At 40.0% G+C, this 13,138-nt stretch overlaps 1 protein-coding gene across 1 annotated transcript in view; it reads right to left on the bottom strand.

Moving 5' to 3' along the window:
• The window catches only part of LOC149012694 (uncharacterized), a 44,611-nt gene extending 32,104 nt beyond the window's left edge, over positions 1-12,507 (bottom strand). Inside the window, exons 1-2 of the mRNA XM_089160040.1 lie at positions 12,219-12,507; positions 8,044-10,496 (exon numbers count right to left, since the gene is read on the bottom strand). Coding sequence (XP_089016166.1) covers positions 8,076-10,334 — 2,259 coding nt within the window. The 5' untranslated portion in view covers positions 10,335-10,496; positions 12,219-12,507 and the 3' untranslated portion in view covers positions 8,044-8,075. The remainder of the gene's footprint in view (positions 1-8,043; positions 10,497-12,218) is intronic.
• Positions 12,508-13,138: the final 631 nt, after the last annotated feature.

Here is a 13,138-nt window from a genome sequence, read left to right as displayed (position 1 = left end):
TCCACCATTTTCAGAAAGGATTGATAGCCTGAGGCCTTAAAGACTTAAAGGGTTACTTTGGTTGAAAATTTTCCTGTTCAAGAGGGTAAGAAGTGCCAAGTATCCTGTGATGTGGAAGGGGATATTATTTGAATTACAGACCAAAAATGGGAGGGAAGATGTGACTGCATAGGAGGAATTGCCCACTTCCCTGCACAAATAAACTCCACCACTCACCAATATCTAAACGGGAGAGTTAGCCCTGAGGGAAGGGTCTATCCTGGAATAGACCTTATCCAAAGGCAAAGGAAGCAATCTGACCATTCCAATTCTACATAGAGTTCTCTGTTATCGATGATTGGATGCCTAACCAACTTGTGAACCAGATTTTTTTAAAATGGAGGGGTCAAAGAGAGAGCTTTTGGGATAATATCGAGCTTTGACAATCGTAGCCCAAAGAGACTGAGGTTCTGAAAGGAGTCTCCAAGAGAGTTTAAGGAGTAATGCTTGATTCTGATCCACACTTTTCTGAAACCTAAACCTCCATGAAGCAAGGGTTGACAAGCTTTGTGCCAAGAGATACCAGAAGGGTTTGAGTCTTTAGAGAGATTACCATTCCAGAATTTTGAGCATATAGAATCAAGGGAATTGGAACAGTGACATATAAAAGGATGGAACAGAGGAAAGGACAAACTTGATAACTACTTCCCTTCCAGCATAGCTAAGGCAATTTGCTTTCCAGAGTTTTAGTTTGGAAGTGACCTTATTGATGACAAATCGGAGGTCGTTAGCTGAGGAATGGAGGATTGAGGAAGGTGCCCAAATATGTACAAGAGTCATTTGAGGTAGATGCCAATAGATTTGCCTAGATCAGCTCTATCCGAATGATCTACATTTGAGCTAAAATAGAGACCACTTTTTGAGAAATTGATTTCTTGGCCTGAAAGGCTAGAGAATAGGTCAAGAGCAGCTCAAATGATAGATAAGTCCTTATGGGTTGCTCGGCAAAAAATGAATACATCATCCACAAATAGCAAATGTGTGATTTCAAGGGCACTTCTAGAAATTCAAATCCCTTGGAATCAACACAACTCATGATAAGCAGAGAGAAGACGAGATAAAACTTCCATGATTAGCAGAAAAAGGTTAAGGACAAAGGTGACAACCCTGATGTAAGCCTCTAGAAGCGGAAAAGAAATCAGAAGTGACCCCATTTGTAATGCATTAATATGCCTGCCTTAACAACTAAAATTCTTGAATTTAGTTGTTAAGGCAGGCATATTAATGCGTGACAAAGGTATTGACTCATTTTCGAATTCCCTATTAAGGCTGTTCAAATCTTAACATCCATTTGATACTACAATATGCTCATTGAAAATCATTTATACTGAAGTGTCAGCATCAATATTATGGAGCATTAGAACATGCTTATCTTGTTTACATTGTGTCCACAGCCGTACATATATTCTATCTTGAATATTAGGAAACCAAATAGGATTCTTACTCTATTCTAAGTATTAAAATTACAATAGGATTTTTTTTCTCTTTATTTTCTGGAGAAATCACCCAATCCTCCATGTGTGATCCTTTTGTTCTTAGTGAATACATTTAGTTATACCATGGTTTAAGATAAGCCGAGTTGGTGAGATCTCGGTCGAGATATGGTTTTTTTTTTTGGGACCAACTTGATGGCCCATCTCCATGGGTTTTAGGGTCCAGGTTGGGCTCAAATTTTGTAGTTAGCCTAATTCAGGCCTTCTGAACACATTGGTGGCCTTGGATTTGTGAAAAAACAGCCCTAAGTATGAGTTCTAAGTCTACCCTAAGTGTGAAATCAAAATGCTGTAGGATTGGGGAATGCAAGGTTATACAACATGTAATATAGAATCTTAAAAGCATATAAATGAAAAGCAAGTGTATCAAATACATTAAATAACTTAAATCTCATCAAAATTCCATCCATATGAGCATCACAATCTCGACTATTGGGAATAGAATAATAAAATTATACAACCATTAGAAGTTCTATATAAGTCAACTCATAACTTCATAAGACAAGTATAAAATGATTTATCTTCCTTTGGTGTTGTAAATGTGCTAAGAGTAGTTGCAAGCAAAGTTCGAAATGTCGAGCTATGTCGCCGTGTCGGTCCTTGGCGACACGGCGACATGGCCGACATTTCGCCAAAAGTCGGGCGACTTTTGGTAGGGGTTCGATGAAAAATCGAACCCCTGTTTCGATGGGTTTTTTTGGTCATTTTGACCTGAAATTTGATGTGTAGCCTAATTTGAGGCCAATAAACACATTGGTAGTGTTATTTTGATCTAAAACATTACCTAAACTAATGTTCTTAATCGACCCATGTCCTACTATACGCGGACGAAAGCCCCGAAACTAAAAACCTAAAAACTCATAAAACCAAATCATATAAAGTCTACAATTCATTGTACAAATACTGTAATACATAAAGTCATCCAACCATATAAAATCTGAAACTCTCAGTACCAAGTACTGTGCCTAGGTGGATCGAACTCCTATGACTCAGACTGTCTCCAGTGATGCCCCCCCCAACAAATTCACATACTCATCCCATCTCATACGATATTGAAAATGGTCTAAGTAATCATTAATTGCAGTTCTATAGCGGTCATCTTCCGCTGCCATAAGAACTCCAATTTGAGGGAAGTGAGAATAGGGCCAAGGAACGTTCCGCATGCCATCAGATGCCCTTGTTGGTACGAATGACTCTGATTGTGAAGGAGGGAGAGGGACACCATAGCTCCCATGATACGAAGAACTAGAGGGGACACCATAGCTCCCATGATACGAAGAACTAGAGGGGTTACTAATTCCCATATCATACTGTCCATGTGAAGGAGGGAGAGGGACACCATAATTACCTGTAGGCCAATAACCTGCTGTGGAGCCTACAGACTCATCCAAGCTCATGGACCCCATTGACGCCATCGCCGCATCCCAAGGATTAACATAGTCATGGCCAGCTCCCCTCTGATGGTGGCTCGGCCTCGTATCAGGATATTGACGACCACGCTGATAATCACCACCATGATCATAATCCTGAGTGGCATGATCAAAATGACTCTCCCCAGTGTATCTGGGTGGGGGCTGCTGTGTCTCTGGTAGTGGAACATGTATACCCTCTCCAATGCCTCCACCACCACCACCACCACTACCACTACCACCACCATCACCATCATCATCTCCACCAGTCTGACTAGGCGAGAGTGTGTCATCGGGATTGTCGTCCTGCGGCTCCTCCGTGCCTGGTGCCATCATCCAATCCTCATCAGCAGTGGCAGCTGCCTCTGCGCATGTGCCCGACCCTCTTCAATGGCCATATACTCAACCACATTAACCCCTCGCAGCTTGAGCTAGTTCTGGGTCGGCCTCCCTCCAGGTTGGTCCAATACCGGCTCACCCCCCGTCCAACATCCACCGAGTGAGGGGATCTTGGTCATCTTCGGCAACATCAAATATATCATCGAGATTGATGTATTGCCTTTCATTCCCGAGCCTCGCTCCCCGGCATATTGCAGCTTCAACCTCATATTATAGTGAATAAATACGAGGTCATTTAGACGCCGGCTTCCCAACCGGTTCCTCCTCCGGGAGTGGATCATGCTGAATGTACTCCAATTCCTCTCACATCCAAAGGCAGAGCAAGTCTGAGACAAGATCCTGATTGCCAATCTTCGCAAGTTTGATGCACTATTGCCATAGAGATACCACCATTCAGCTTCATTATCACAAAAACATTAAGTTAGAAACTCAAAAGTCAAAAGATTCAAAACATTTATGCATCTAAGCCCTAAGGATCTAACTATATAAGTATCTAACCTGGATCCATGGTTTCTCTGCCCCGTACAAAGACCAGCTCCACTAAAAGACCCAAATGCATCTCTAAACAATTTGATCTCGCAATAATACAATCATTAGTATTGATTGGTTATCTAAATTATTTAAACAATTAATACAACTCACTAATCGTTTGAAATTCCCAATGTCTCACCTCATTGTGGCAAAATGATTGGAGCATCTCATCTGGCTCCAACTTCGTTATCACCTGTAGCAGGGCATCCAATAGGTTTGTGTCCAACCCTAAATGTTGACTATATTGATACTTAGGGTTTAGAAAATATGCTGCATAATTAAAAAAGCTTAAAATTAGTACCAACTACCAAAGTACCAATACCTACAATGCTACAAGCCCACAAGTCTACAAGACTACAAGTCTACAACTACAAATCAACAACCCAGAATATTTACTTACCGGCCCTATGAAGAGGATGCATCAGATGAGCTGTCCATCGTGCATCGACAATATCTAAGAAAGCCCGATGTCCTCTAGGGTTTGCTGCCTTTATAGCATCCTTCATACGCTCAAAGGATGCATACAAGTGGGGCATAGTGGGTCCCCTCAAGGAAGAGTCCACCATACGCAAGACCTTTACTATAGGATCTATGGTCCGCAACACTACAAAGAACACATCTCCGTAAATCATCGATGATATTGTGTATTGTGCGGCGCGCCCATTGGTCGTGTTGAATTATCACAAACTCATTAAGTCAATAGACAATAAATATCATACAAGATAATCATAAACTCATAATATAAATATAATAATTTATAAGATGAAATACTAGATAGTTATCTTACTTGGATCCAGCCATATCAAACCACTCCTGCGATGCAAACATGGATCTGAGGCCCGACTTCTTATCTTGCATGCTGCTCAAGGAGACGAAATTTGTCTCAAATCTTGTCGGACCAGGTCGCACCAACTCACCTCCACATGATCTCCGCATCATTGCCAAAGCAACGTTATGATTGTAGATGAAGTTGGTTACCTGTCTTGCACTCTCAAAGGTGTTGTGGACAATGCTGATTTTTCCAATGTCCTTCAAAGATTAGGTCAATTGAATGTGCAAGCACAAGGTGTCCACATAAGGTTATAATCAGGTGAAGCCATCAACACTTCACCGGCCTTCTTATAGTTGGAGCCATTGTCAGTGACAATTTGCACCACATTTTTCCTACCAACCTGGTCGATCACATCCTGCAGGAGACCCATGATATATCTCGTGGTCTTTCATATGACCAAGTAGCATCCACTCGATTTCAAGAAGACAGCTTCTCCAATCACAAGATACCATGAAATTGATGATGGACTTTCTCGTCGGGCCGGTCCATCCATCGCACATGATGGTGCATCCATAAGTATCCCAAAAGGGTTTCATACTATCAATATACTCCTACAGCTCTTGCTTCTCCTCTTGAAGGAGGGTGGTCATCAACTCTGTAGGGTTGGGACCATTATATCCAGGGCCTACCGCTGCAATAGTATCAATCATATTCCTATAGTATGGACCCTATGCTGTGTTTGCTGGGATGTGATTGTAATAAATCCACTTTGACATTGCTTTCTTTACCTTCTTTGCCATACCTTTCCATGCACCGATATCTTGGGCTGCTTGGCCCCTTTTCTCCCGAATGTATCGGATCCCGCTCCATGGTCGGGTATGGACGGCGTGGATAATCGATGGTTGCCGTGGTAGTGGCACTCGAACGGTCCGAACCTCGATGTATGAGGGGCCCGCCGACTCGTGATCCGCCAAACATGCCAAATACACCACCCCTCCCCCCAGTAATCGGAAGGTCTAGCCCCCGTAGGCCTAGATGGACCAGCTCCCGTAGCTCCAGCTCGGCCATATCCTACTCCCGATGGTGCAATCGTCCGCTCTCCGCCATGGCCCGCCGCATATCCCTCTCCTCCCGATCTCTCGTCCACATCAACAGGATCAACATCCCTATCATCATCTCGAATCATCCACATATGATGACGGTCCCCGCACCGCATCATCTAAGTGCTCGTTGACTTTCCTCCGATCATCTTTCTTCTTCCCCTTTTGTTTTTGTAAATCCCCGAGTAACTTGATTACATCCGGATGGGCCTCTGTGCATTTAGTCACATCCTTTGAACTCCCAAGTGATGTGACCCTTGAACCTACCGATGCCACCCGAGTATATTCTTTTGTGACAAAAATTACACTCAGTTTTATTTTTGTCTCCATCAATAGCCGTACAATATTGCCATACTGGGTCAGTCCTCCCTCCTACTACTGATCTCTCAGGTTGTCACTGACCCTGTCCTTGACCCGTCTCCCTCCTCCCCTCGTCCCCGTCCACCTCGGGAAGACCCAGTTCCTCCTCGACTCCCACCAAAGAGACATGATGATCGTTGCATTCAAATAACATTAACAAATAACAACATCATTATAATTGTTTATACACATATAAACAATCATATATGAAATTATGAATATTGCATGTATGATATAATTATAAAAATAGGCTGCCCATATCAAAACCGGCGATGAAGCCACATGGGCAACACAACCAACAGTTGAAAAATACTTATATAATTATTCCATAATTTTCAAAACATTTCCCCCCATTTTCCCCTATTTTTTGCATTTTTCATAATTATTGATATTTTTATTAATATCAAGATATTTTTTGAAAAATAAAATAACTTATTTTTGGGTCAAAAAATATTTCGACTCTGTGAGTCCGTAGATCGGCTCACGGAGTTCCACATATGTTTTTTCTATCATCATACAACCATTGTATCACTTAAAAAGTAATCATACAAGATAATCAAAATATCATTTTTTACCCACAAAAATGAAAAAATAAAATACTTAGCGGAAAAAAATTCCGACTCGGTGAAATCGTAGATCGGCACATGGTATTCAACATATATTAATTTCAAAATCATCCAACATCATATAGCATGCATTTTGTGAAAAATTACTTGGATAAGAATGGTTACCTGTTTGACGAAAAAACTCCCAGATCTGTGCGAAACGGCTACTGATCGACAGAAACAACGTGATATCCGGCAACAAGGAAGCAAGATGTACCCGTAGATGTCGAAGATCGGACGAAAATATAGTGAAAAGTGCGAAAAATGAGAGAGAGAAGCTCTGGAGAAGAGAGAGAAGAGAGAGAAATTAACAAAAAATCGAAAAATTTCGCCCTTTTATCGCGAGAAGTCGGCGATTTATCGACCGACTTCTCGCAATGTCGGTGTCACTAGGGGGTGTCGTGTCGCCCCCCAGCGACATGGCGACATATCGCCCTGTGTCGGCGATATGTCGCCGACATTTTGAACCGTGGTTGCAAGTGAAAATCTAGCAGAAATTTGCAAAAAATCAAGCGAAAATTGAGAGTTTTAGCTAGATATGGCAAGATCTGGCAAGATATGGCGATCTCAAGCGATTGGGAATCCCGCCCTTGATCTCATCTCACGCTTCATCTCGTCTCGCCTTCTTAAAAAAGCAAGAGATCTCACTAGGTCTCAAACCATGAGTTATACACATCTACGATCTTAACATGGAGTGTCTAGTTTAAATTCTACCCAAATTAGTTAATCAAGCACCCAATAATACAGAGAGCAACAAATTTCTAAAACAACAGAAAAGAATGCAAACATGTAAAAATGAACCAACTAATAATCTTACAATCGTCTCAAAACATTAAGTAAATGGCTACGCCAATACCTAAAACCAAAAGAGCAAATATGGAATCAGACCATCATGATTCAGCTTAACCTTTAATCATTAATGTAACGATTGGACATGCACCATAATTGGAATTTCCAGAGATATACTTATGGACAAGAAACAACCATATCAGATTACCACAAACTGCACTAGATTCCTAGATTACTTTCGCCTTTAACAGAGAATATCATGTTTTATTATATAATTAACTTGCAATGATGCTTTTTAGGTCCCCAAAAAAATTCGGAACCGAAATGAGGACCGAATGTTGAAGATTAGTTCATCCAGACATGCATTAGTTCCAGATATGTCATTCATGCAAGATGCAACAAACTCTTAACAATCATCTAACCATCCACCAATTTAATAAGATAAAATATGCGAAATAGAGCAATGGGTGAACGTCAAGGTATACACAAGAAAAGATAGCAACTTAGCATGTACAAATGTTGGACATTCTTCACAATGAATGATACCTCATTTCTTTTTCTTTACGAGAAGCATATACTCATGGTTGGATGCTCCGCATGCTTAATGCAGAAGGTAATGCATTGGGTTGCAGGTGCAAGGAACCTTTAGGTAAGCCATAGGTTTCAATATCTAGAACAATGAAAGCTGGTATCTGGTGAGAGAAACTAAGCATCTCCATTCTGGAAACTGTCCGCAGAAGTTCGTAACCATCCTCTAATTGCCTATGGAAAAAAGTCAGGAAGCCTGGCACTTCAACTAAGCTGGCTACTCCCAGCCCAGACTCCTCAGAGAAATCTGAAAGAACTTGGACAATTCTACAACAGCTACTATTAAAATTAGATCTTGTCCATTTTCTGTTCCAGTTCTTATATACTGCCCATGTATCACCTTTCTTAGGGTAAACCCTGTAGGAAGACTTATCCTTGCTTCGGTCACACTTAACTAGATGAGAGAATCTAGATAATTTCAAGTTGCTTGTGATTCCATCAGCTCGAAATATTCCACAAACAAATGGTAAATTCTCTTTGACCCACAGGATTTCATCTTCAAGTATGGGGTAAGGCTTCAAGAATGTCACACAAACTTCACTCCTAGAAATCAAATTTTCTATTCTCACATATTGTTGAGGAAGGGAATCAGGGCCATCATATATGGCCCAAATTTGATCTGGAACAAAATGCTTTCGTGTGCATTGAGACTCCAAAGCCTCCTCACCCTCTGGCTCTGGCATAATGGCAGTAGTGATTGAAGGACAACAGGTGGAGCTTGAGTCTACAGGAAGAGTCAAGGGATCCAACTCAAACATTCCAGCAGAAATTCCGTTCATCTCTCCACCCACAAATTGAAAGGCAGGGACCATATGAGAAAAAGTATATAAATAGGCTGCACGAATTGGGAAACAGGAATTACTCCGATTGTCTGTGCATCTTTGGAAAATGTTCCTGAATCCATCTACCTTCTCCAAGCATGCAACCACCACACCTTCTTGCTTTGAAAAGCTTGTGAGTATTTCAACCATTAGTAGTCTATATCCTTTTCTGGTATTGGGATCAGCACACCAATCAAATGGTTTCCAGTCTTTATAAATTGCCCAAACTTCACCTTTTCTGGGGTAAATTTCCACCGGCTGATCTGTAACAGCCGCAACCTTAGAGACCACATGGGAAAATTTTGAGGCTCCCCCCACCATCATTGAATTCATATCAAGTTGGAAGGCCCCGCAGGAAACAGGCAATCCAGCTTTACACCAACTTTCCTCATCAGCACAACCAGGTATAGGTTTCAAGCATGTGAACTGTAATTGAAATGGCAACATGGTAAAGGAACGGATCCTATAGTAGCAGCGAGGCATTTTTTCTTGATCATAAGCAGCCCAAACCTGGCCCACTGAAAAGGCCTCAGCCTTCCTATCATTGTTGAAGTTGTAATAGTCTGAGTCAAGCATTTTACAAAATGACTGTGATGGATTTCTTTCTGAACCCACTTTTGAGTTTATACCTTCAAGACGTCTCACCCCTGCTCCTCTATTCGAGCCAGTTCCCATGCAAGAGGAAACCCACCCTGTCTCTTGCACACGAATTTTCTTTCTAGGCTCATCAAAAACACTAAAATCTTTTAAGACCTCCTCTTCTGTACATATTACAGCATCCTGAACCCCACTCTCAGTAATGCCCTTAGATGATGTCATTTTCTGGGTCTTTCTTGAAAAGCTCAATTCATTATTTACATCAAAAGTATTACCGTCAATCCTCATCTTCCCAGAAGAACTCTCGGAATTGGATTCTGTTTTCCTTTTTACAACTTCTATGTCAGGTTGCTCCTGCAAACCCGACCCATGAGCCCAGCAATCCCCAAGTCTATTCTTATCAAACTCTGCCCGCCGCTTTCTATCAGAGAGAACAAAGAATGCATCCTTTATCAATTTCAGGGCAGATACTGTGCCAGGAAACTTACTCTTGATTGGTTCCAAGAGCTTAATCAGCTCACAAAACTGAATCTCTATTTTAGATTCATCTGCATCTGGTTTAAGCTGAAGAATCCAGTACCAGTCTGTTGAATAACCAGAGATCCGAACGTTGGCAGCACATAGTATGTCACAGACAGTTAACATTCCAGTGATGTTATCAAGCTTTGGGCAAAGATTCTTTGCTTTGAGTAACTTGTCCCTGGCACCACTGTAGTTGTCACTGATCATCATCATTTCAGCGTTCTCCTTTTCTCGAATAGCTTCCAACATGTTTCCATCCATTGCTCTCAGTGTATCTGATATAAAGCATCTATCTCTCTCTTCTCTCATTGGGAGTCAAGATATCACACAAAACCCCTTCTTAGGAAATCAAGATATCAAGCATATACATTAACAAGCTCTAATTGCACTTCCTTCAACTTCAAAATTCATCAACAATATGTAATGCCAAGTATATTCCAGCTTCAGCTTACAGTTTCAAAAAATTAGTAGCTGCAGAGAAAAAACTATCGTCACTAAAAAACAATTCTGCTTACAGCACTTCATGCAGAAGAATGAAATTATAAGTGTGAAAAAAAGACATCAAAACTTCTGTATTGCAATCTACAAAGAGAGAAGCTTATGCCTGTGGAGTATAACAAAGAAATTTGTGAGCTAGGTTGAACTTATGAAAAGTATATACTTCTGTCTGGATTGTATGTCACACCTTCCAAGCTGCAACAGTGAGACATTGCCAAAGGTGTTTTACCACAGGTAAGTCCTTGTGAGAGAGTTTAAAGAGAAATAAAAAGGAAGTCCAAATTGAAACAGCTTTGAATGTCACTGTGACGAAATCTCAAATTAAAATCAGAATCTGGAGAAGATGAAAACAGAGAAGAGGTTCAATAATAAAATCAATGTGTGTTATATCCTTGATATCCAATCTTTATTTTATAATGTTTAGTTACAACAATAAAGTCTAATAAACTCCTTCTAAGACTTACGACTCAATTAATAAACCGACAAAGAAACTAACCTATAACTCATAACTACGCCATAGTAGGGACAAACCCCCTATTGTAAATAGTCATGAAGACAAAGGAAGAAATAAAGTCAATTACTACAAGCCCACAATCATTTGAAAAAGGTTCAAGGTATAAATGGCTCCCCACCCAATTTCTAGGTTTTGATCTATATAAATTATATATCTGCTTGAAAGCCCACCATTTGTGAAAATGTTACCCAGGAATTTTTATTATTATCATTTTATTATTTAAAAAAAAAAAATTGGATTATACTCTAGTAAATCCCTCTTCCTAATGATACATGCTACATTCCCTTGTAAGTTAAACACCTTAAGCCTTAGGCATCCAGTGCCTTCTGGCACCAGGTTCACTGATTTCTAATCAAATGCTCTCCGGCCAAAAGTGCCATTAACTATCCACCTTCAGTGTGCTATAATGTGTTACTGTTACAGAGAACACCCAAATGAATTTATAGTGATGAGGAATGGGATACAAGACACCTTTATTCAGAGTAAGCAATTGGTTTCTCCTCCAAAAAAAATAAAAGGCCAAAACAAGAAATCAAGAATACCCTCATGCTTATTGCTTAGACACATTTCTACATGTTCAATTGACCAACTCCTTTTTTTGGGTAAGCAAGAGCAAACGATGAAGTAAGCAAAATTAAGTAGGTAAACACTCACAAACATCAGATTCTGTGGCCGGTTACAAGGGCACCACCGGAAAGAGAGTAACAAGAGTGAAGCTTAGCTGAAAATTTTATATATCTGGTACAAACATGAAACATTTTTTCAAGCCAAAGATGCCATCATTCATGTCCCAGAAAACATAAAATCAACTAAACCCCAAGTCTTTTTCCCTCCCCTTTTCTCACCAGAACAAATCCTAAAAACTTTGACCTCATCAAGAAAGGAGTAAACAGAAAAACTGACCAATAACAAGGGTAATCAGAAGTGATCCAACTCAAATTTAGGTCAAATAGTTTAACATTACCCAGGATCAGACTAGACCACAAAATGCATTAGCTCATACCAGGATGCTGACCCTTAATTGAACTTTATAAGTTCTAGGAGCCAAGATTAAACAGAAAACAGCTAGTGAATTGGTACAAGTTCCTTAGTCATTTTCCTCAATGATAATCAACAAAGCAAGGAGCAGAAATAACACACATAAACACACTAACAGAGAGAGAAAGAGAAGTTACTCATACCTGAAAATGTACACAATAATGGTCCATAGAGTACCCAGATGGTTCAAACGAGCAGGCATCAAACCCAACATTGTAAGAAATACAAAAGAGCCCAGGACTGAAGAAAGCGAGCAATAGATCAAAGAAAGGGTAAAGCCCTCTTCTAGTTTACGAATACCAGAGCTTCATCTTCTGCATTTTCTGGTATGTCATGTGTATTATTCTAGCCAAGCACAGAAGGATGAACGAAAAGCCATTTTTCTAGTTCACTGATTTGGATTTTGGAGTTTGGACATGAGAGTACGGGGGATTTGGGGACTTGGGCAATTATTTGGAAAAGGCCACACAAGTGATTAGGACATTTGTACTTCGAAAAAGCTTGAGTCATGCGTAGTAACCATCTAAGTTGAAATTACAATTAAAATTCCGATCCACGGCCGAAATTGTATGGCTTAATAGTCTTGCGCAAGACCCAATTACAGACTTAGGATGAACCAAAGAAGTGAAAAACAAACTTTTCATTTTTCATAAATTACTAAACCATAATATTAATTTATGACATAAAATTTGAGTAAAAAAAAATCACACTGAATAACACAATCACTAGATTCATGGTTTTAGTGCATAATAATTGAATGGGTATCCACAAGGTCAAGGTCAATCACCATTTAAACTGATATGTATCATTTGATACAACATACAAGCAACACTAATATTTAAAACTCAAGTATTGAGCTAGAATGTTTCATAAGACCATGACTTGATTCCTTGCTATGTTATAGTATTTTCTTTTTCTTTTTAGTGAAAAGTATTTTATAGTATTTGAAGGATGAAGGGTGTTTATTGAGGACCCCTTCACCTCTAACTCTCCATTAAAGTTTCAAACCTATGTTCCAAAGATATGAATAAAGAATGTAATTTCTTTAAATTGATAAAATCAT

The sequence above is a fragment of the Hakea prostrata genome, chromosome 6, assembly GCF_041222555.1.
Source record: "Hakea prostrata isolate BN-2017 chromosome 6, UWA_Hpros_2, whole genome shotgun sequence".
NCBI classification, from domain to species: Eukaryota; Viridiplantae; Streptophyta; class Magnoliopsida; order Proteales; family Proteaceae; genus Hakea; species Hakea prostrata.
This window is presented reverse-complemented; position numbering and strand designations above follow the sequence as displayed.